The 25,469-nt window shown below is 37.1% G+C and overlaps 3 protein-coding genes across 4 annotated transcripts in view; all 3 read right to left on the bottom strand.

Moving 5' to 3' along the window:
- The window catches only part of LOC117297595 (spliceosome-associated protein CWC27 homolog), a 34,673-nt gene extending 26,467 nt beyond the window's left edge, over positions 1-8,206 (bottom strand). The window contains exons 1-6 of the mRNA XM_033780708.1: positions 8,033-8,206; positions 7,145-7,354; positions 6,258-6,401; positions 4,323-4,421; positions 2,967-3,061; positions 499-648 (exon numbers count right to left, since the gene is read on the bottom strand). Coding sequence (XP_033636599.1) covers positions 499-648; positions 2,967-3,061; positions 4,323-4,421; positions 6,258-6,401; positions 7,145-7,354; positions 8,033-8,074 — 740 coding nt within the window. The 5' untranslated portion in view covers positions 8,075-8,206. The remainder of the gene's footprint in view (positions 1-498; positions 649-2,966; positions 3,062-4,322; positions 4,422-6,257; positions 6,402-7,144; positions 7,355-8,032) is intronic.
- A 1,219-nt stretch (positions 8,207-9,425) lies between these two features.
- LOC117297588 lies at positions 9,426-14,293 on the bottom strand. 2 transcript variants are annotated; one of them, XM_033780696.1, is made up of 4 exons: positions 14,104-14,293; positions 13,063-13,153; positions 12,629-12,786; positions 9,426-11,834 (listed from the first exon to the last, which is right to left on the bottom strand). In XM_033780696.1, the coding sequence occupies exon 4, from the start codon at positions 11,813-11,815 to the stop codon at positions 10,700-10,702; it is 1,116 nt and encodes a 371-aa protein (XP_033636587.1). In that variant the 5' UTR covers positions 11,816-11,834; positions 12,629-12,786; positions 13,063-13,153; positions 14,104-14,293; the 3' UTR covers positions 9,426-10,699. The 2 variants fall into 2 exon arrangements, with proteins under 2 accessions (XP_033636587.1, XP_033636588.1); XM_033780697.1 differs by lacking the exon at positions 13,063-13,153.
- A 2,934-nt stretch (positions 14,294-17,227) lies between these two features.
- LOC117297589 (growth arrest and DNA damage-inducible protein GADD45 beta-like) lies at positions 17,228-25,014 on the bottom strand. The gene is made up of 5 exons (XM_033780698.1): positions 24,847-25,014; positions 22,789-22,902; positions 22,130-22,253; positions 19,038-19,169; positions 17,228-17,659 (listed from the first exon to the last, which is right to left on the bottom strand). Exons 1-5 carry the CDS (start codon positions 24,903-24,905, stop codon positions 17,561-17,563), a joined length of 528 nt encoding a protein of 175 aa, XP_033636589.1. The 5' UTR covers positions 24,906-25,014; the 3' UTR covers positions 17,228-17,560.
- Positions 25,015-25,469: the final 455 nt, after the last annotated feature.

Below are 25,469 nucleotides of genomic sequence, written 5' to 3' on the forward strand. Positions count from 1 at the left end.
TCTGGATTCGTTTTTAAATTTTTCAAAAACGTAACCATAGAACTGTTCGCAAATATCCATTGCGCAACCGCTTTACTGTTGAACGAGTTCCAGCTAGCGATCATCGCTTTCTAGGTCAGCATGCACCTCATTCCACAACTGATGAGTGCTTACCAAGTTTTTGGGATGGTTTATGAAGACTACATGATTGTTCTTGAATAGAGCTTAGGTTTGGGTCAATGCCCCCTGAAATACCATTCCAGAGTTGAAAAACAAATGACATACAGGGGGAGTGGAATGTGGCTCTTTAGTACCTCTGGATTTGTTTTTTACATTTTTCAAAAACATAAGCATAGACCTTTACTTCGCAAATCCCAATTGCACAATCGCTTGCTGTTTAGTGAGGTCCAGCAAGCGTCCATCGCTAGCTAGACCAGTATGCACCTCATTCCACGCCTAACGCGCGCTTACAAAGTAAGCATAAAGACTACATAAGCATTCTTGATTAAATAAACTTACTCTACATCAACAGCAGCAATAGAGCTGAGGTTCGGGTCGTTGCCGAGGTCATGAGCACTCTTACTCTTATGTTTCATCTTGAGACTTGCTTCATTGACTTCCTCTTCATCTTCTTCAGCTTCCTCACCAAATGATAACAAACTGAAATTCCTGCAAGACAAGATGGCGTGAAACACTTACAAATACATTTACATTGCATGCTCACTGTGGGTATATGTGTTTACAGGAATAGAAATATGGCTTGACAAGGTAGTGTTGCAGTACTTGTTTTGGGGTTTGTTTGGTTTATTTCCATTTGCACCACTTGAAAATACATTAAACAATAATTATAAGTAATCACGCAAGCACAAGTGGAAGCGGAAAAATATAGCGCTTATGCGCCCCATATCCAACGTGTAGGCCGAGTTGGATATGGCACGCTGACCACTATAATTGTCCGTATGCCACGAGCGCGCGTGTGTTAACAAATTTATCTTCCAGTCTCACGTGCAACGCATAAAGTTTAAAATTTCAGAAAGTTATTTCGCAATGAACAGCATGCATGCGCAAAGTTTAGAATGAAATTTTTGCACTGTCCGTATGCGGAGCGTGACGCATTGACACTCACAATACGCAGTGTGCAATAAAAAAAACTGTGAGTAGGTTATAGCTTTTTAAACCGCCCTCCAGTTCGAGCATCTGATTGGTGGATTAGCGCCTACTGGAAGATAACAATAGTTATAAATGTAATAGTAAAATCCAGGAGTCCTGTAGTCAGTAGTGGAGTACCATACAAATGAAGGTTCAAAAATGCAAAAGTGCATAATTAAAAATAAAAAATAAAATGTACCATCCCGTGGCCAACTAATCATAAGAGTATGATAAAGACAAATAAAAACAAAATATTAATAATGCCCTGCTGATTTTGAACATGAATGACATGAAAAATTAGTGCAAAGACAACTTTTATAGGTGTCCAATTAGAATTATTATTTCAGATGGGTAAGGAAAACCTACCTAGATCCATGTATACCGGGAAGTTCATTTCTCAGGCAAACAGGAAGGGGAGCGAACAATTTTAGGAAGAAGTTTTTGATAATTGGGAGAAACTAAAGTGATCCTTGTTCTCGACTCTATTGGTAATTACTCAAAATAATTGTTGGAATGAAAACTTACTTGGTAACAAGCAATGGAGAGCTGTTGATAGTATAAAACATTGTGAGATCAGCTGCCTCTAAAGTGACGTAGTTTTCGAGAAAGACATAATTTTCCACTAACATATTTGAATTTGATTTCGCCCGAAATCAAGCATCTGAAAGCACACCACTTTGTGTGACAAGGGTGTTTTTTTCTTCCATTATTATCTTGCAACTTCAATGACCAATGGGAGACTTTCTGGGACGATAGAGGGCAGCAGACTTACCGGGTAAATCCATTGTTCTCAGAATTATGCGCATGTTCAGAACTACGTAAACAATGGAAATTTACCCGGTATGTCTGCTGCCGCCTAGCGTTGGAAAGTCTCCTATTGAGCTCAAGTTTTCACAGGTTTGTTAGTTAAATGCATTTGTTACGATACAGCAAGTGAGAAGACTGGTCTTTGACAATTACCAAAGGTGTCCAGTGTCTACATAAGCTCATTTTGATTATACTCTATTACCTATAGCAATACGGTTCTACAAGGCATGGTACCTGTACTCAATTCTTGTACTGAAGTACTACTCCAGAAAAATAGTCTGTAATCGGTAGTCGACTGAAAATAATTACACCCCGACTCCAATTTTAAGTACTTGTGTTCATTTTCCTTTCTGCTTTCCTAGATTGTGTTATTGTAAGGAATAATAAATAAATAAAAAAATAGAAATGTTAAAGGCAGTGGACACTATTGGTAATTGTCAAAGACTAGCCTTCACAGTTGGTGTATCTCAACATATGCATAAAATAACCAACCTGTGAAAATTTGAGCTCAATCGGTCGTCGAAGTTGCCAGATAATAATGAAAGAAGAAAACACCCTTGTCACACAAAGTTGTGTGCGTTTAGATGGTTGATTTCGAGACCTCAAGTTCTCAATCTGAGGTCTCGAAATCAAATTCGTGGAAAATTACTTCTTTCTTGAAAACTATGGCACTTCAAAGGGAGCTGTTTCTCATAATGTTTTATACCACCAAACTCTCCCTAATACTCGTCACCAAGTAAGGTTTTATGCTGATAATTATTTTGAGTCATTTCCAATAGTGTCCACTGCCTTTAAAAATGCTTTAACTCGTGGTTTAAATAATAAAATGACCAAAGATCAGTTAAAAATGCTTTGTTGAACCTGATTAGAGTTGCCATTCTTGATCCTTGAGTGAACTTTTCAACTCTTATTCCATTCATTCAATGAAACATTCAATCTTTGAATTCACAAAACTATTCTCATTTTACACTCACAAAAATTATTACCTATAAAATAGTTGTTGTTTTAGATCTTGAATGAATTGAACTTACTTTGTGGCTTTGGATTTACTCTTCTTCTTGACTTCCTTGTCCTTCTCTTTCTTGAGTTCTCGAGGAACGATGTCATCAAATGGATTCGCCAAGACCTTTATTTTTTAGAATCGCACACACACACAATGTTAGTGTTGAAACTATTAGGGCAAATGATTTTTCAACAATATGCACAAGAGGTAGGATTATGTAATTTGCCCTTATCGACTAGCCTTAAGTTTGTAATATCTCCTAGGACTAGTTCTAAGTTAGGACTAGTCCTAACTGTTTGTGATATCGACCACAGGGCCTAATTTCATAGAGCTGTTTAAAGACAGTGGACACTATTGGTATTGTCAAAGACTAGCCTTCACAGTTGCTGTATCTCAACATATGCATTAAGCTCACGATATTATCGAATATCGCAATATTAATTTGGAAACAATTTCGATATCGGTTCAATTTGGTTTTAATCGAAACATCGATATATCGCGATATATCGCGATATATCGATATTTCGATTTAGTATCACAATATCGCGATGTATTTCCTAGCTGAGACATCTTGCACCCCATAGGTTTGGAGTAAAACCAGAAGAATAGTTCATTATAACACCTCTTTTATGCTATGATTGTCTCTTCTACAACTTTCACTGGGAGTTTGAAGACTGATGATGTAAAATTTAGTTAATCGCGATTATATCGAATATCGCGATATATTATCGGCGATATATCGTGAATAAAATAATTCGATATCGCCCAAGCTTAATATGCATAAAATAACAAACCTGTGAAAATTTGAGCTCAATCGGTCATCGAAGTTGCGAGATAAAATGAAAGAAAAAAACACCCTTGTCACACGAAGGTGTGTGTGTTTAGATGGTTGATTTTGAGACCTCAAATTCTAAACTTCAGGTCTCGAAATCAAATTCGTGGAAAATTACGTCTTTCTCAAAAACTATGGCACTTCAGAGGGAGCCGTTTCTCACAATGTTTATTAATACCATCAACCTCTCCCCATTACTCGTTACCAAGTAAGTTTTTATGCTAATAATTATTTTGAGTAGTTACCAATAGTGTCCACTGCCTTTAAGTTTTTAATATCTCCTAGGACTAGTTGTAAGTTAGGACTAGTCCTAACTGTTTGTGAGATCGACCACAGGACCCAATTTCATTGAGCTGTTTAAGCACAAAAACTAGCTAAGCACAACAAAATTATGCTTACCAGAAGGAGGTTACCAGCCAAGCTACCATGTGCAATGTGTGACAGGTATCCTGCTTATTTCTGCTTATCAGACAATATTAAGCAGTTCTATGAAAATGGGCCCAGCTAAATATGCTGTTTGAGATTTCAATATTTTTCTCTTGTATGACATACCTCAGTTGACTTGATTTTGGGAGGATAGACTGGTCTGTCATCTGTGCCGATTTCAACCTCTGAAAGCTTGATCATGTTAAAGATGGTATTACCCACCACCTAAAAAAAACGAAAAAAAAAAAAATCAATGTTTATAAATGCTGGCGGCAGCAGACATAACGGTAAATTTTTGCGGCTCTGAGCCTTTCGGCTTTATCTAAGATTCATCTGATATAGACACCTTGCATGGGCCTTGCATCACTGAGGTCAAACAATGGAAACGTGCACGCGTGTATAGTCGATGTGACCTTTGTTTACATTCAAACCGCCCTCTATTGACAAAACACTGTACAGGTCATGTTTTGCCAGGCAAAGAGACGCGTAGTCATGGTAAGATTGCGTGTACTTTCTAGCTGGCTGCCAAAACACAAAGGTTTTGCCCAGCGGTATGTCAGAGGTCACATCGTCTATACCTGCGCTCAACTCTCAGCCAATAATCATTGACCTCAGTGAGGGCGCTGTTTAGGCTTATCACGTCATATGCAAAGAGTCTATTGGTTCTTCTTAACAACAAATACAATAACAGGGTTCTCCAATTACTTTATAATTCTAAGTGATGAAACATAAAGTGATTAAATATGCGATGTATGTACCATAACAAAGTAGGTGTGCGATAAAATAAAATGAAATAATTTTAGAAAGCTTATACTGTAACAAGCTAAGGTTGATCTAAATAAGTGGGTTTTGAGTTCAGTCTTAAATGAGTCCAGTATAGTTGAGACACGGATGGTGACGGGACGGTTGTTCCGAAGAGTGGGTGTGGCAATTACAATGACAATTGATTAAATATTGGCCGCATTTCACGCTTATCAGCCTGAGATTTGTGTTTATTGTCCGATACACTAGCTTATGCATGAGGGAACCCTTTAAAGGGTATATGTACTTTTTCCTAACAAAAAACACAATGTCCACAGATTTACATTAAACTTATACAGTTTGAAGATTTTGATAGTAGAAAGCTTCCCTTGAAATTTTACTTTCTGAGGTGCTGTAGTTTTGAGAAATTAGTAAAAGTAATAATTTTCGTCTCAGTTTTAGCATGTAAAAACGTATTAACCAGTTATGCTATGGTTCTGGTCTAATATCATAACTGGTTAAGGGGATTTTACATGCTAAAATAATTTTGGTCTCATGAGACAAAATTATTTTGCGACTTGTTTTACTCATTTCTCAAAAACTACACAACCTTAGTTAGTAATATTTAAAGGGAAGCTTTCCACTATCATTATCTTCAAACCCTGTAAGTTTAATGTAAATATGTGGACATTTTGAAAAAGTATCCGAATCCTTTAAAGGGTTTGGGTACTTTTTGTAGGACACAAAACACAATGTCCACAGATTTGCATTAAACTCACACAGTTTGAAGTTAATGATGATAAGCTTCCCTTAAAATACTACTTGCTTAGGTGCTCTTTTTTTTTGAGAAATGAGTAAAACAAATTTAGAAGGAAAAAAATTGCCTCTAAAAGATGAAAATTAATTTTTAGCATGTAAAACGTGTTTTTATGACATTGTTTTACTCATTTCACAAAAACTACAGCACCTCAGTTAGTAATATTTCAAGTAAAGCTTCCTACTATCATTATCTTCAAACGGTGTAAGTTTTGTAAATCTGTGGACATTGTGTTTTGTGTTACAAAAAGTACCCAAATCCCTTGACATAAAAATTGTGAACAATTAGCTTGCAATAGGAGACTTTCCAACGCAAGGCGGCAGCAGACATACCGGGTAAATTTCCATTGTTTACGTAGTTCTGAACATGCGCATAATTCTGAGAACAATGGATTTACCCGGTAAGTCTGCTGCCCTCTATCGTCCCAGAAAGTCTCCCATTGGAATTCAACAAAGCTTTCGAAATAATTTGGAAACATGAAAGTAATGAAAATTAAATATTACCTTGCCAAAGATGGTGTGCTTATTATTCAAATGCTCACATCGATCAAAGGTGAAGAAGAATTGGCTACTGTTGTCGTTGGGTCCAGCGTTTGCCATGGCAACCAAACCTCGACGCACAAACTTGAGACGTGAATGGAACTCATCCTGGGGATCAATAAAACGTTATATTAGTATTCATATTTTAAAAGCCATTTAACAATACAAAACAAAAAACAAGACAATATTATACCCCAAGATGGGCAAGGGACAACAAAAGCAAATTCATACTACGATTGGTAGATCTGCTGCCCCACATCTGGGATGTATAACACAACAATATATAGATAAACATTATAGGACACAAAGAAATTAAAAACCAGGTAATATTCAAAACCAGAACAATCAATAAATATATCCTTTTAGATTTTAAGTCCAAAACAAACACAAATTTATCTAAATTTTACAACTCAAATTCTAGGTTGAGGGGAAGGTATACCTTTGGTTACAACTCTTAAAATTTATGGCAATTTAAACTTACTCAAACAAAAGTACAGCAGCTCTGATAGTATCAAGCAGTTTGAGAATAATTTCACTTTGAAGTCACAAGAGTATGGACAAATATATATTACATCCACCCGAATTTGAATCTGAGAAACATTACTGTCAGATACGATTCTCAGAGTGTGCGTTCCGATTACGGTTTATTCTTCCTGAGTGGACATAACCGCTCCAGACTTTGGGCAATATCTCAAAAATGTGACCTTTTGAAATAATTTTTTTTTTACAGAAGTTATGTAGTTTTTGAGAAAGAAGTAATTTCTCTCTAAAATATTTGAACTGAATTTTAGACCTCAGCTAAGGTCGGCCGCGACACCCCCAGTAGTAGTAGCGTAGCAGGGCATATATACCTTAAATGGATGACCATAGCTGGACTCTCCACCTTCTCCAGTTCCTGTAGGGTCACCTCCCTGAGCCATGAACCCTTTGATGATTCGATGAAAGATGGTTCCATCGTAGTAACCCTCCAAACACAACTGGATAAAGTTACGACAGGCTTTGGGAGCCTCTTTTGACCAGAGTTCAATATCAATGTCGCCGCATGTTGTCTTTAATAACACCTGTGTGGGAAAATAGAATTAGCTCAGCCCTGTATATGCTTCGCTATAAAACGGCAAGGGCACCAAGGCATTTTCTCCTTGGTAAAGAGCACCCTATGAGGAAACAGTAAATGTCTACTCTCATTTCAAGGGCTCAAAGGCAATGACAAGGGGGCATGGAGGCAATCATGCCTGCATGAAGAATCGGGCCTGTCGGGCCTGTCTACTCTAGCATTTCAAGGGCACAAAGGCAATGACAAGGGGGCATGGAGGCAATTGCATTTGTTGCCTGCATGAAGGATCGGGCCTGTTTGCTGTTGCAAAATACTACATAACCGACCCAAAGGACCTATGGTATAAATGCAAAACATAGTTAAAAGACTGATGTTTCGACCCTAGCACAGTCTTTCTCAAAGTCAAAGGCTAGATGACAACACAGCAAACTAAGTGTAACTAAGTGTAAACAAAGGTCACTTCACTGCTTATGTTACACTTGACTTAGTTACAATGTTCATGTTTTTTGTGTTGTAAAAATGCACCGAAAATAAGAAGATAACTTAATATTATTATAATATTATAAGTGAATAACGCATGCTGACTCTCTCTGCATGAATGAGTGATAACAAAAATTGTTAAATGTTAGTACAATCCGATTTTGCAAAATTTTGTGATCTTCGTGAAAACGGTGATAAAAAATACCTTTCCATTAGATGGTGGTTCATGAATGTAAGTCGAGCTCATCTTGCAAATTGTCGTATTTTTAGGAACAATTTCAGAGTAAAGCTGTGGCAAAGAAAAGTTTGATGGGCGCTTCCATGTTGGAAATTGGTGTATTGTACCCCGACTTCAATCCCTGAGATTTCTGGTTAAAAACGACACGGCGAGTTACCACATTCAACACGAAATGCACAGGGCGCCCTCTGTTGGTTTTTATCTATAGGGGGAGAAAGATACAACTCAATGGTCTGATGATGACACCAAACTTCGAACCAATCGGACCGGTGTGGCAAACAATAGATATAATCGGTACATACCATGTGACCTTTGTTTACAATAAGAGTGACCTTTTACATTCTTTGGATTTCCTGGCAGGCAAGATACTGCACTGGTCATATATTATGGGAAAGCTGACATTTTGTGTCATAATTTCCACATAAATCCAAGAGTTATGACAAGATTTGAGATGTGCCCTCCCTTTCATCATAATCAAAAATTGATAAAAATAAGGAAGTCCAGGCTCTGTGGCTCTTTTGTAAACATGTGATGTCACAGGTCACATCGTCTATAGACCTTATGCATTGACGTCATCCAGCGGCCATCTTAGTGGAAAAACGGTGACAAAACAATCGAAACGCACAGATTTGTACGCGCGGCGCATAGGATTGGTCAATGAACAACCTCCTTTTGACCTCTAGGTGAGGGCGCCTTACTGAAATGACGTCATGTGCATAAGGTCTATACACATTGTATCTTGTTGTCACAAACAATTCCTCATAAAATATCAGATAAAAGCCAGAAAACAAATATATGTTGGTTTTGTATTGGACTAGCTAATTATTCTATGCTGTCATCACAGGAAGAAACATCCATAAACATGAAAAATAGGCATAGTCCCATGCCCCCAATTAGCTCTCGAAGACACAAACTTACATAAAGGGGTGCTACATGTATGTGGAGGAGAAATTGTTCTAAATTTATTACAGACACTTAGCCAGGAAGCATTTTCAATTACTACTGGGTCAGTCTAGCTGTAAATTTTCTTTCAATATCAAAAATAGTTGTAAAGGTGTATAAAGCTGAGCCAAATCACAGCCATTACTTCCAAGAAGCATTTTTGAAGAATTTTAATAAGGAAGCATAACTCTCACATTGAAATGTTCAGCAAATAATTTTATTCTTTATATATTTATACAATTTTTACTCTTTTCTTCTGCGTCTAGGGCAAGATAGATGTCTATTTACGATGATTAAGACACTGGACACTTTTGGCAATTGTCAAAGACCAGTCTTCTCACTTGGTGTATCTATCAACTTACGCATAAACCAACAAACCTGCGAAAATTTGAGCTCAATTGGTCATCAAAGTTGCAAGATAATAATGAAAGAAAAAACACCCTTGTCACACGAAGTTGTGTGCTTTCAGATGCTTGATTTCGAGACCTCAACATCCAATTCTTATTCCTCGAAAAGTACCTTACTTCACAGAGGGAGCCAATTCTCACGATGTTTTATACCATCAACAGCTCTCCATTACTCGTTACCAAGTAAGGTTTTATGCTTATAATTATTTTGAGTAATTACCAAAAGTGTCCATGCCTTTATGTGGACCGTTGTTAAACAGTAATACCTTTCATTCCAGGAAATGCGAATGATAAAAATAAATACACATGTGAATAAGTAAATGCAAGCTTTGGATGCACGTACTTTTTATTTAAAAAATAAATATAAAATTAAAATAATTGACAATTATTTAAGTAAAGAGCATCTGTCAGAAAGACACTCATGGTGCGTAGAAAAAAGAACTCCGATAATGACGATGGTATATTTATAATAAGAATGAACAAGTGGGTTTTCAGTTATTAGGTTTGTTGAAGTATCTGAAGTGAAGGAAGAGAGCTTTTTAAGCAGATGCAGCTTTCTTGACCCAAGAGCTGGAGCACGACTTGGTTAAAAGTTAGGGTTAATAGATTGGTTTCGATAAAGAATGCTTCTCTATAGGCATTATTAAAAAGAAAGATAGGGATACAATAAAAATTACACGTGAAAGTTTCAGCTGAGTAGGCCCTATAGTGTCTACTTGCTGAGAAAACAGCAAAACTTTGTCGAGGTATTTTCACATAAACATCAAACTCGTTTAGCGAGGTGACAGAGGGTACCGACTACACCTCTGGTTGCAGGTTTTATGAATGGATCTGAGAAATTAATCATGCGTGAATCGATTCTCAAGTTCTATTGTTTTGGGGAGGAAAAATATCTGAACCAGACTTTGACGGGGAAACCTCCATCAACAGCTGCAGTTCTCCTTGCATGCACCAGGTAAGTTTTATGGTCATTAATTTGGAAAGTATGAAATTGTTGGTGCTATCCCATCCAGTGACGCTGTATCTGTTGATTTGTAGTAATTTGAAATTGTATTTTATTTCAAAATATGATAACTATTTCCTATTGTGTTATAACAGAGAAGCGTGTTGGGGAAATAGTTCATTTGAGAAAATGAGGCCTTTTTTTACGATGCTGGTCAGTAGTGAACAGGTTTTTGAGATAAAGGATATTTTTACCAATCTATATGACCCTACCTTTAAGACTAAATAGGTATTTAAAATCCGTCATAAAGAAAGCACTATTTGCTTGAGATATCACAAAATGTCATGACAACGGAAACATGAAGTTTGTAAGGAGGCAACATACAGTCCATAGTTGTTCGGCCATATTGGTCGGAACAACATCATTAAACACATGATAATCCTTTATCCTTTGAAAACCTTGTTCCACATGAGTTATAAGACGAAGTCTTCTCTCCGCCTCTTCTACTTCTTCAGACGAGAGACTTGATGTGCTGTTATTCACACCAGCTGGAACATGAACAAGCGTGGCTCCTACATCTGCAAGATCACCTTCAATATGGAAGTCTTTCACCACCATCACTTGGTCACCACAGTCTAGCAGTTGAATGATCTGCGACTTGACGGTCATGTCTCTGTTTGTTACAGGGGCTGGGAATAAAGGACTGACAAAGGACACTCCACCGGCTGGCGTCATCCCTATCAGACCTTTGTATGTCGTTTGTGTTGTTAATGACTGACATTGTGGATCACAAGGGTCCGTTGCCACACTCTCTGTCTTTATCTCCACACAGTCCAATATGACTCTAGCTCTACTATAAACAGCACTGAAACACTCTGGTGCACTTTCTAAAATCTTAGATCGTGACTGCCATATCGGTAGGGAGCTTAAAAAAGTACACAGGTAATTAGCCCAGATGTGAATGATACGACTGACCGAGAAAACACTCAAACCAGCACGGATAGCTAAATCCGTGTTGTGTGAACCCTGCTTCACTTTCACCAAAAACAGGAAAAATTGGTCAATGAGAGGAATTCTTTCTTCACAAAATTCCTCACAACTGATTGTCTCGCACTCTTTATTGAATCGTAGCTGAAGTAACCGCGTCGAAATGTCTGCCGTCGGCTGGAGGGCTTCAAAGGTGTTGCATAACAACTCATAGCTATCAAATCCTGTGTAGAACAAGATCAGATCTGGGTTTGAAGAGAATCTCTCCAGACAAAACCGCTGGTACTGCAGACCCATTATTTTGGCCTCGAGTTCATCAGCATATTTCTCTGCTGCTTCTAAGCGTTCCTCGATTGTTAGAGACGCATAATCTTTCATTGCATAGTCATGGTCCTGATAAAGCTTTTCCAGCGGGATGTTTTCTTCGTCTGCGTCTGAGGGTACATACATATAGGAAGGTGTGGTCTCCATCTCAGTACCAGCATTTACTCTGTAAACAAAATAAACACAAACAATTCTTTTTAGAAAATACTCTGTGTACACAGGCACCGGACACTGTTATAATGTTACAAATAACCTTGTGGTCCCGTTGCGTTTGTGCAAGCAGCATCACCAGTGTGCCCTCTAGTTTTTATATATAACTCTATGGTTTGAACTTGAACAAAGAAACATTGACTGGAATGGGACTTGAACCAACAACCTCTGCATTTTTAAGTATCGGTGCTCTTCCAGCTAAGCTACTGGCGGTCTCTCTATTTTGTCAATATCTTTCTTCAGAAGTCATACAACCGTTAGTTGCTGTGTATCCAGGGATCGCACCCAAGTTTACAATACAACCGTGGAAGCGGTAGCTAGGGATCACCTTAATATGATTATGAAGGCACCTTTTTTTATTGTTTGAATTAAAGACCCTGGTCACTATTGGTAATTGTTAAAGACCAGTCTTCTTACTTGATATATCTCAACATATATGCATAAAATAACAAACCGGTGAAAATTTGAGCTCACTTGGTCGTCGAAGTTGCGAGATAATAATGAAAGAAAAAACACCCTTGTCACACGAAGTTGTGTTCGTTTTGATGGTTGATTTCGAGACCTCAAGTTCTAAACCTGAGGTCTCGAAATCAAATTCGTGGAAAATTACTTCTTTCTCGAGTCGTTTCTCACAATGTTTTATACCATCAACCTCTCCCCATTACTTGACCCCAAGTAAGGTTTCATGCTAAATAATTATTTTGAGTAATTACCAATAGTGTCTACTGCCTTTAAACAAAAACAACTTACTCTGACTTTAAGAGAAGTGGAGGTTCCTCGCCCTTGGACCAATCAAAGACTTGTGGAATGGCACCATGTCTTACAAACCGTTTACGTCTTGTAATTGACCGGTGCAAATCATTTTCTTCAAAATGTTTTCTGCATACAACTGTATTTTTGTCATGAATCTGATGAGCAAAGAAAAAGAAATTGATTACATATAACAGATGCAACTTTCTCCCGCAAAAAAAAAAAAGTTTTCCCTTTAGTGAAATTACACGTAAAGGCACTGGACACCTTTGGTAATTGTCAAAGACCAGTCTTCTAACTTGCCGATCACAACATATGCACAAATTAACAAACCTGTGAAAATTTGAACTCAATCGGTCATCAAAGTTGCTAGATAATATTACCGGTAGCTCTCCTTTGCTTGTTACCAAGTAAGTTTTTATGCTAACACTTACAATGTATTTTGAGAACTACCAATGGTGTCCAGTGTTTTTAAGACCTCTTTCCCTTGCTCTAAGTCTAAAGTGGGTGTCCTTCAAGAACTCTCTATTTAAAAAAAAAAGAGAGAAAACACTTAACTTTTGTACAATTTTTTTTCAGCTGATCAGCTGAAAAGTTGCATGCCTGATATAAAAATCAACTGAAATAAAATCATGGAATTTAATAAAAACACTAAGAAACAATAAAGTTTTCAAAACAGTTGGTAACTATATTTTGTTTCCGTACTAGAAACACCTCACAAGATGTTTTAAAAACATGGTGAATGTATGTTTATGTCATTGTAACTATTTTTTCAGTTAAGATTTTATTAAGGTTTTCTTAGTGTGGGCGTGGCGATATAAAATAATAACTACCAGTCACTACAGTTGCATGGCTATACAAAGGATCGAAGAAGGTGCTTTGCAGGCCACAATAATATCGACAATTATTCATAAATAAAACCTGGTAATAATGGTTTAAATACAATACAATACAATCTGACAACATGCTTCGAATGACTCTGACCATGCTCCGACTGAGCTGAGTCAGTGTTACTCCTAGAACTATTTCGGTTTCGTCCGGAAAACGAAATAGTTCTAGGAGTAAGTCAGTGTGCGTGTACCTCAGTGGGAATGAAAACTTTAGAGATTGGGTGGGTGTACACGCACAGCGATAATGACATTATTTGTCCTTTGAACTTGATACTTGATCATTGATGGATTAATCCCTGGATCCTAATCCCTTTCTAATTCTGCCTCCATGGGCTACTTCTAGAAACTATATTATAAAATAAAAGGCTCCCCTGTGAGCCTTATAAAGTTTCTAGAGGTATCCATGACCATGGGCTACCTGAATCCGGCCTTTGCCACACAAGTGGGGCTAGTACAACAACTGCATTAAATTTCAAACTGATTAACTCAGCTGTTGTTGTTAAAACAATACATTATAAGCTTGATTCATTCAAGGACTATTTGTTTTCTTCTTCTTGGAATTGGATATCACGTGCAAAACCATACCTTGAACGACGGAGGAAGGAAATTGAACTGTTTTCCCGCCTTCCCGTGTATTGCTGCTATCTAATCATTTCGAAGTTTCTCTTCCTTAGGAAATGTGTGAAAAGAAACCTTATGGTTTTTATGAATTGTCATTTTACGACCATCTGACGAACAGTGGGGAACACAGCAATGCCTGGACGCCATATTGACCCATTTTTTGTTTACCTACCAGTACCAAACACATGAGGGCGCTATTTAGAAAACGCAGCTGAGACGACGTGTGCGGGGTGCGGCGGGGGGGGGGGGGGGGGGGGGGGTGGTTTGAAAGTTTCAATCAGTGATGAGTGGAGTGCCCACGAGCGGGTTGCACCAGTGAGAGGGTTTTACCTTGGTGTGCTCAAAACAAAGTGTTGTAAAAAAAACTTTGCAAGAATGTGTTAAGCAAAGGTTTTTACAGAAGAACTAGGCATAGTAGAGCCTTTTTGTTTTACTTTATTTGGTAATAACGCAATAGGCCTTCACGAAGGCCAAAAGGGTAGCCAACCAATTACTTTTGTTTGTCAAATAATTTAGTATACGCCTATTTTTAAGCGCTAATTCGAATCGAACCACCATAAAGTCACAATTGCAAATTATTATGCAGCAGCGTCTGGGCGGACACGACTGCATTATGCAAAACCGTCCGGCGGACATTATTGTATATGCAATCCTATCCTCCGGACAGTATTGCATAGAGGACATAAATGCATGCGACACCGGCCTATCGTTATGAGCCATGTCACACGAGGTTCAGAGTCCACCAGTTCCAGGCAATCTCAAAGAATTCATGCACTGCTGGCGCTGTTGGTTGCCTCCAAGATGCCTGCAAAAGTTAAATCGTGTGGCAAGGCACAAATTGTCATTATAGCAATCAATGGCTTTTGTGTTGGGGGGATCACAGTTGAATTTATTTAGGTGCCACATCGCAGGGGATGTTGTCCCTTTTTCTGCCCCAAATTATGGCGGGTTTTTCAGAATTGTGGGATTCGATCCACAGCTCAAGCAAAGTAAGCAAAGCCTTTTGTCAAGGACTTTGTGGCTTGGACAGTTGTAGATCTGCGATCCCAAGCGACTGGAAGGGGAGACCAAGCGCGCGAGTCGTTGCGACGCGTCGCCTCTCGGTCCGTGGTCTCCCCTCCAGTCGCTTGATGCGTGTTCTCCCCAACAGTCGATTGTGATAGAGCTCTAGGGGGGAGTCTGTTCAAACACAGAGGCATTGACAAAAGGCTAGGTCAGACCATGGAGGAAGCCTCCATTCACACCTGTGCTAACATTACTTAAGTTTTATAACAATCACTTCTTAAATTCAATATAGAAATTTGCTAAGGAAGAATAAACCAATCATAGAACGTTTTTAGAATTTCTTATAAAATAGCTTCATTTTATTGTGTACTAGCTTTTGAAATAATTATTGATTTATAATTCACATTGTTGTTTTTACATCTACAGTGGATAATGCTATTTGGAAAATAAATATGTCTTTTTTAATCTGAAATGGTTCAGTTCATATTTTTGTTCATTATTTGCTACCAATGTTTTTGTTAGTTTGCTGAAATGTAAAATTTGATAAATAAACCCAATTATTATTGACCTCAATGTTAATTATTAATACAAAAGTAAAGTAATATTCCAAATGAGTTAGCAGTAAATCTCTTCCTGTTTATTAAACAAACAATAATTTTTAGCTGAAATACATACATAAATATTACTTCATTAGACTCTTTATAAATACTGGTATAAATATTTATTTGTTTAAATGATAGAGATAACAATTTTTACATAAAATTTACTTCAAGTATGATCACAAAATTCATACTTTCATCCACAAATGAAAAGTTATGTAGATTCATGACCGAAAAATACTGACAGGGTGAAGGTTTACATATGCCATCCTCACAGTGCCTTTATGTAAAACAAACAGTCCATACGGATGATTGTTTCCCTTCTAACGAGTTGTTTAAAGGCACTGGACACTATTGGTAATTGTCAAAACAAAAACAAGTTTTCCCACTTGGTGTATCTCAACATTATGCACAAAATAACAAACCTGTGAAAATTTGAACTTGGTCGTCGAAGTTGCGAGATAATAATGGAAGAAAAAACACCCTTGTGTTTTCAGACGCTTGATGCTTGATTTCCAGACCTAAAAATCTAATTCTGAGGTGTGGAAAACAAATTCATAGAAAATTACTTTCTCGAAAACTACGTTAGTAAGTTGCATGCCTGAAGAACGTTGCTGAATGTTCACTTTGATTACAGCTTGAGCAGAGAAAATACTGAATACAAAACATATGAATTAATAATTTTCCCCCTCGAAAGATTTTTTAGAACCAGGTTTCAATATTTTTTTCCTGGCAAAAAAAAATGCAATCATCAAATAATTTCTGTATTCCACATAACACAGGGTTAATGTCTATAGGAAACAATAGTAATACATGTTCAAAATAAGTCTATATTGTACATTTCTTGTAGGCAAAATCCAAGTCTATGAAGAACTTATACACATGTATACAAACTACATGTAATGAATTAAAGTTCATTTCAGAGGAAATGCTGATTGAATAATCTGCTTATTAACATAATCAATTGTCTCCTGTGTAGCGCTCTTGGAATGACATTTCATCTCAAATTATTCTTTTTTTCACAATTTTTTTTTCACAAAAAAAAACAAAAAACAGTCAGAATTGTTTTAATGACACAAGTTCTGCATGTACTTTTTGTTAAAGTTAAACAGCTCATTAGAAAACTTGTCACTTTAAAAAAAAATAAAACACATTATAGATAAAGCATGCATACAACATTGTTACGAAATAAACCTATTTAAACAACATTTGAATACTATATCATTAGGATTGGTTGTTATGGTGATAAGTTTGAGTGACAATAATGCATTTGATGCTGTAGACGGCTCCTGAGCCGAACCAGACAAGCACCCGATATGCTACCAGAATCTTTCAAGACATTTGAGTTTCATCGCGATCCTGTGATGTAGGTAGCGGACACGGGCCCGATACTTCACAGAGGCAACAAAGGCGATTGCCTCCATGCCCACTGGTCATTGCCTTGGTGCCCTTGAAATGCTCTCCAGTAGAAAGTTACAATTTCCTCATAAGGTGCCCTTTGCCAAGGTGAAATGGCCTTGGTGCCCTTGCCCTTTCAAAACAGCGAAGCATACAGGCCTCGGAGCAGATGTACATTAGAAGTATACAATTGCTGAATTCCATGTAATCACTGATACCCCCTTCCTGCCGAATGTTAGACGCTAAATGAGAGAGTTAGTCCATCTCTACCAAATAACGTCCGCCACATTGCGGGTAATCGGGGCATACAGCCTAGCTGTACATATTCATCAGTTTTTAATCAACCATTCAGAGGGTATGATTGAACACACCGCACTCTGAGGTTGATAAAAGAGTTTTCCTTTTTTGCCTGGCTTCTTTCAAGCCGCCACTGAGATACGTGGAAATGGCATTTCTTGGGCCAAGGTATGGTAGAGTTCCAGGAAACAGTAATCGTCGTCATCTAGCTCCTTTGGAAACTGGAATAGAAAAAACAAATTGACAAATTGATTGTTATGAACAATATTAAAGAATAAACAAAGGTCTGATTTCACTGTAGAAGATAAAACTAATTTTCCCCAATGTTTTTTAAATTGTTTCATGCCTGCCATTGAATGACAGCCGCTACCTAAATTGGCCTTGATTTTGGTCCTTAAAAAAACTGAATTTTGTAAAAAACTTTCTATAGAAAGTACCCTGTTCTCTGGAAAAAAATGACCTTACACCTCAATAAAAAAAGGTCCAAGGCTTATATTTGGACCTTAAAATAAAAATAAAAATAATTTCAAGCGGCCTATAAAACTTTATTGTACATGAGAACTGAGTGTTTATCACAAAATAGACCCTATTTAATCATGCACTAATATTCACACAAGTCGGTGTATGTACATACATATACATTACATATTTTGTGTAATACATGTACATGTATGTGCACTTGGACTTACATTGGGAGACATGCCTTTTGGCGACAGTGAAATTTTTAACTCATGCTTTCATGGGCATCCCACTGTTGTTTAACATAAGTTTTTGTTTTAAAATACATGTGTTTTTAATGTACACGTATACCTGTAAATTCTTAGCCCAAATAAATATTGTTATTATTATCCATTGTACAAATTCTTGCCACTTGACATATAATGCATTTATGTAGGCCTACACAGTACTGTATACTACCAGCCACACAGAGGGAGTTCAATAGTTCACAATGCCTATCAGTGCCAGGTACTGCTGCACTGGTTCCAGGAATGAACACAATGTCATTTTGTCCCCAAGGCCAACAAACTGGCAAGGATGATTGGAATTACAGCATGGTTGCACTAACTGTACATTGTACATGTACCTGTACATGTACTGATCAGTGTATGGAGTTCACGTTGGGGTTACTGCATTTCAATCATCAATGGAAATGTATTTGCTTTGGTTTGCTTTCTTGTGATATTAAGTATTAACAGACATATTCTTTACTGAAAATCCGCACTTGTGGAATTTCTATCAAGAAAATTTGTCAAGATCGATTTCCATTTTTTTTTTTTTTTCAAGTCTGGATTTTCATCATTTAAAGACACACTAACTTTCAGATACTTGATTTCGAGCCCTCAAAATCTAAATCTGAGGTTTTGAAATCAAATTCGTGGAAAATTACTTCTTTCTCGAAAACTACGTTACTTCAGAGTTCAGAGGGAGCCGTTTCTCACAATGTTTCATACTTTTAACAGCTCCCCATTACTCGTTACCAAGTAAGGTTTTATACTAATATAATTATTTTGAGTAATTACCAATAGCGTCCACTGCCTTTAACCATAACATCCCTCTATATAAAACAATATAAACATGTTCCCAATGTATTGTACTTACATCGACAAGAAGGCAAACAAAGTCCTCAGTGTTGACTCTAGTGGGTGCAGGAGGGGTAGGGTTGTTGTCTACAGCTGCTGGGGTGGGGTGAGTGTCTCCGAGTAGCCTAGCCAATCTCTCATGACAGTCAACCTGTGAATAATTCAATCAATTGTAGTATTAATCATCTAATTTAAAGGGGTTTGATATCTTTTGTGGATCAAGTTTTTAACCATGAGTCATGGCATGAATCCCTACTCGCTGTGAATGAATTTACCTGTAGAATTACAGCTTCATTAGTCACGTTTTTCAGATGAAAATCACAGACAAATACGTTTTCAGGAGAGTGGTAATCTGTCGTAAAAATGCTAAAATAACCTTTGAATTTTTTTCTTTTCATTTCTTCAAAACTACAGCACCTCAGCAAGTAGTATTTTAAGGGAAGCTTTCTACAATCATAATCTATTAACTGTGTAAGTTTAACGGAAATCTGTGGACATTTTGTACAAAAACACCCTGTTGTACAAAAACAACCTCTAACAACATTCACGCCTTCCCTGAAAAATACTCGTCTCATGCCTGAAAATAAAGTAGTATGTAGTTCCCAGAAAACAATCTATAGGCTACACAAGACACCAAAACAGATGTTTCTGTTAACCAGCTTCAGGCACCATGTCTCAGGTTTTCCAAGAAAATGAGTCCACTACCTATTTGTAATTTGAATCCAAACTTCGTGATGTGCATTGGTAGCTTGGTAACAGTGTGGCAAACATTTCCGACTATCCCATGACTATTGTGCATTCCTAGAAGTGCTAAAATACAACCATTCATCCTCATGTCCATTGAACCTGTAGACTTAAATCAGGGCTGTACGCTTCGTTTTTGAAAGGGCAAGGGCACCAAGGCCATTTCTCTTTGTCAAAGGGCACCCTATGAGGAAATTGTAAAATTCTACTGGAGCATTTCAAGGGCACCAAGGCAATGACAAGGGGCAACGGAGGCAATCACCTCCGTTGCCTCTGTGAAGTATCAGGCCTGCTTAAATTATAAAGCATGGGCCACAACTAGGGCCATCTGTATGCCTTAAACAAGTCAGCACAAAGTCAAGCTTCTGATCATTGTCTGAAAGGTCTGAAATAGTACATTTTTATGAAAATGAACTGAAATGAGAAAGTGTATACAAGACTTGAGGACAAGTTGTTGATTGTTTGTTTGCAAGATTGGTAGCAAAAAGGCTTGTAGTATACAGCTGTTTTGTACAAGTTTCTGATTGGTCAACTTTGTAAAATCTATGAACATTTTAAAACAACATGTCCACAGTTAGTCTAAATCAATACATACATTACATCTGGAATCAGAATCTGTTTTTTATTGCACGCTAAATGTACATGTAAAAAAAGCTGGGATCAATTTATGTCAACCTCATATTATTATGTACTGTGCAGATCTGGAGGGTACAATAATGGAGTGCTTCTTCAGCTCCATGAATGGTAAAACACATTTGAACTTCTATTATTCAGAACTATCCATCCATGCATGGATGCAAAATGTCTTCTGAGAAATCAAGGGTTCAATTAGGATCTTTTCTAATCATGATCAGGATGTCCACACAGAGGCATGGGGATTTCCCTAGTACTTCCCTAGGTACTTTTTATCCCAAGGTTAAAGGAATCGGGTACTTTTTTCAAATGTCCACAGATTTACATTAAAGGATTCGGGTACTTTTTCAAAATGTCCACAGATTTACATTAAAGGATTCGGGTACTTTTTTTAAATGTCCACAGATTTACATTAAAGGATTCGGGTACTTTTTCAAAATGTCCACAGATTTACATTAAGGATTCGGGTACTTTTTCAAAATGTCCACAGATTTACATTAAAGGATTCGGGTACTTTTTCAAAATGTCCACAGATTTACATTAAAGGATTCAGGTACTTTTTTAAAATGTCCACAGATTTACATTAAAGGATTCGGGTACTTCTTTTAAATGTCCACAGATTTACATTAAAGTATTCGGGTACTTTTTCAAAATGTCCACAGATTTACATTTAAGGATTCGGGTACTTTTTCAAAATGTCCACAGATTCACAAATTAAACTTACAGGGTTTGAAAATAATGATAGTGGAAAACTTCCCTTAAAATATTACTGACTAAGGATGTGTACTAATGAGACCAAAATTATTTTAGCATGTCATTCCCTTAACCAGTTATGATATCATACCAAAACCATAGCATAACTGGTTAATACGTTTTCACATGCTAAAACTGAGACGAAAATTATTACTTTTACTAATTTCTCAAAAACTACAGCACCTCAGTAAGTAAAATTTCAAGGGAAGCTTTCTACTGTCATAATCTTCAAACTGTGTAAGTTTAATGTAAATCTGTGGACATTGTGTTTTTTTTTGTTGGGAAAAAGTACATACCCTTTAATACTTTGGACAACCACTGTGGTTGTGAAACAAAATAAACAGGATTTGACCAGAGACATTGGGGACTGGTGTTTCCCAAATGCTCCAAACAATTATTTGACGAATGAAATTAAAATCAAAACAAACTTCAGAGAAATATGAATGAACTCCATGAATCTGTCTATTTTTTCAAAGTTTGAAATATCTATAGAGGTTTGTTACCCAACGTTGTGTTTGTATCAGCAAAGAAAAGGCCAAGTAAAAAGAAAAACCAGTTCATCGTCTGGATTTTTCCAAAAATAGAAGGATGAGACCCTTTTCATTTTTTATTTTGCATACATTTTTTCAATGCCAAGCATTTTAATTCAAACTGACCACCATTTCTTCAGTTTAAAGTCACCACATACTTTGTGAAGTTACAATTAGTAAGTTTAATAAGAAATACACAGAAAATTTGTCTTTTTGAAGAAACAAAATGTCAAAAACAACAACATTAAAAAAAGGATGCGACCTCAAAAATGGAAGAGGGAGGGGTAGATAAACTAGCATTTTTTTTTACTTGGCCTAAAGGCAGATTAATGTCAAGGCATGGTGTATTCATCCAATCATTCGATCATGTCCAGGGCAGCTAATTAATTTTATGCAAAGTGTCTACTGTAAACGGCCACGCCCAACTGGCTATCATAATGCCAAAGCCTACCTTGATTAGCCTGATGCTGTTTTCTCTACAGAAAGCTTCCATCAATGTAAAGTGAATATGAAGAGCAACATCCTCATCAGCATTATCATCTGCATGAAGACATACCATCACTCTCTGTGGATCACTGTTAGTATAAACAACAACAGATTTTTTAATATATATTAAATTTGCAGCGGGATTTAAGATTAGTTCACTTCTTGTTATTTCTCATGTTTTTTTTGGGGGGGGGGTTAAAAAAAAAAAAAAAAAAAGGATTTCCCTTGTATACATAAGATTTCCCTTGCTACATAAGATGTACAAAGTTGCTTCTCAACAAAAATGATTTGCAACTCAATATATTAGCATTCAGTGTTCACAAAATAAGGTCAGCAAAATTGCTTGATGAAATACTTCCTTGCATTATTACACTTGCCAAAAAAAAAAAATTTTGGATTGCAATTTAAGATTAACTGATTCTATAGGGGCCACTTTTCATACTAAGAAAATAAAAGGCAAATGCCCTTTAAAAATTTTGAAGCAAAACAAATTATGCTTCCACCAAATTTATAACTTTTCTGACAAAATTGCAAATATGAAAATAAAAAAAATTGTAAACAAAAACAACAACAAACACTTTGTACGTAGGTTATTGAAAAAATAAAAAATATTCATAAACTTACATGATTCCAAGTTTTCTGACAGACTGGTATACTCCATAGGTGATGCGTCCTTCTAACTTGGCGCTGATTAGAACTCTCTCCAATGCCATTCCAGCATCCATCTTAATCATGTTGCTATAGAAACAAAGAAACAACAACATTGGTTCATTCACTAACCAGGGAGGAAGGAACAATGCAGGCACTAACTAAGAAGCAGTGTGTACAGGCATGGAGGTAGAACAGTCATGTCAATTTATAATATCAAAATGAAAAAAGCATTCTGATTGGAAACAATTCCCTATCCCTATAGATCATTGCAAGATTACAATCATACAAGCTGTCCAAATCAAAATGGGTTGAATGAAAATACCTTTACATGTTTCCAAGTTTTATAGGATGGTATAGAATGGTCGATAAATATTGTTCACTTGTGAATCAATTTCCTGAAATTCCTGGGGGTGCATTTTAATATTGAAGGGCAGACAGAGTACTCCACCCAACCAGTTCCTGCATGGTCAGCACTTTAAACAAATAACAATGACTTTAATTTGAACACACCCTGGGGATGAGTCATTGCACAGGTGTGTAGTAGACGTACATCTACATGTACACTGTACATGACATAAACTGTACATACATTGTGTACATTGGGGAGTGCATGTATAAATACTACCATGTATGGACACTTGTTTGTATGGACACCTGTTTACCATTTCACAGTACAGATTTCACAAAAAGAATTTTCATCTCAGTATTAAATATTGAAATTAATTTAGCATGTACATGTACTGTACGCTTACTGCAAGGGATTTACTCTACTCTTTTGAAAACATTGCTGTGATTTTCCTTTTTTTTCCGAAAAAACTTGACAACTATATTAATTCTACATTTTATAGTTGAAACTTCAACCAGTCTACAGGTAATCTTCATAACACCATTGTTACCTGAATTATAAATTTAATATAAATTTTCATAAAAATCAAGTTGCTTAGTCTCAGAGTTGCAAAAAAAGTATGAGAATCCAATCAAATAATTAGAAATTTGAGATGTGCTCCCGTTCTTCGAATCAAAAGTTGATAACAAATTGAATAGCCCAATGCCCGAAAAATAAAGGTTGTAATTATTATAATTAATTGATTAATTGTTTGTTCCATGATGTTTCAAACTACCACCATGCCTGCAGGATGTCCAGGACACACGATGTTATTAATTACAATTAGTCTATAGTAAAATGTAGACCCAGTAACTCAACTGGGGCGCTGTACTCCTTTTTTCGAATTTGACATTATCGGTCATACGTACTCCTTTTTTGGAATTTTGACATTATCGGTCGTACCGATAATGTCAAAATTTGAAAAAAGGAGTACAGCGCCCCAGTTACTGGGTCTAAGTAAAATGAGACACTATTAATCAGTGAGCAGGCAGGACAATCCCCAGGTATTGCTGCTTAGTCACCGACATCCATTGTGACTCATCAAAATGTCATGCAATAAAAAATGATTCTATGAAACATCAGATTGTCAAACAACAACAACAAGCACAATGCAGTAGCGGACCATAGACTAATATAATATTAATAGAGAATATGAATTTGTTTTTGACAGACACTACTGTCACAATAGTTTCACATCGTAAACTCTACAAATCATGGGTTAATTACAAACCACACACGTTCTGTAAACGTTTCCCCCAATCCAACCACACCACCGCCGGCCTAGACAAACAGAACTGACTGGACTACAACATGGGTACAGCTACAGGTAGTGGTGGTGGCTGTAGACTTGTTGTGACATGTCTATAGTTGTTCAGTTCACTATAGCTAATGCGAGGTATTTTCTATGCATCTCTATTGTCTTTTTTACATGATACAAAGTTAGTACTTTGGAGACAACGTCAATATTGCATGTACATTGTCTGGGCTGAAGGAATGTCGTGGCATTGCTCAATGATGATGCAATCTTTTTATCGCTGTGAAGTCTAAGCGAACTGAGCTGACTCATCCGTCTTCGTTCAAAAAACACAAATAATTGTAAAACCTAAATAATTCACGCAAAACTGCAGCGTCAAAAAAGTACTTACTTTGTGCAATATCTTGTAGTAGCCTTGATATTCCGGTCACTTTCTTCATCAAACTTCATGGTAGGACAACACGCACGTAATCCACGCAATTCTGTTGCCCAAAATGTCAGAACGAACCTCTAGTATTGTCAATCCTTCGCTACCTTTCATTCATCTGATATGACCATGTGACAATCATGCAATATAGGTGCTACGCTCTGATCACGCAGCCGCAGTGTAGACTTGATTCAAGTCCCGTTCTCGTGTGAGAGGTCCTAAAGCATATCGCGCCAACTAGCAAAACAATCCGTATGGTTGTGGTTGGCGAGCGATGCACGGGGTTGGGGACTTGAGATAAAGACAAGTCCACAGCATGGAGCAGGATGGAGCGGTGAAATCGACTAGACACGTAACACACACGTGTAAACAGGACATGCGTACGACGTGGAATGTGCAACGTGTTCTTTGAAAACACAGGGAAAACCCCCTTTGCCAGCAGGGGCCGCGCCGGGGGGTGTATTTTGGCTGCAAACTTTGGGCCCTACGTCCATGAAGGTAAAGGCCTAGTGGTCGGTGCGGTGTACAAGCGTCAATAAAGGATAATGTTGTTCATCAGGTTGCCATGATTGCAGCCGCAGTATTGG

Source organism: Asterias rubens, chromosome 12 (assembly GCF_902459465.1).
Source record: "Asterias rubens chromosome 12, eAstRub1.3, whole genome shotgun sequence".
NCBI lineage: Eukaryota > Metazoa > Echinodermata > Asteroidea > Forcipulatida > Asteriidae > Asterias > Asterias rubens.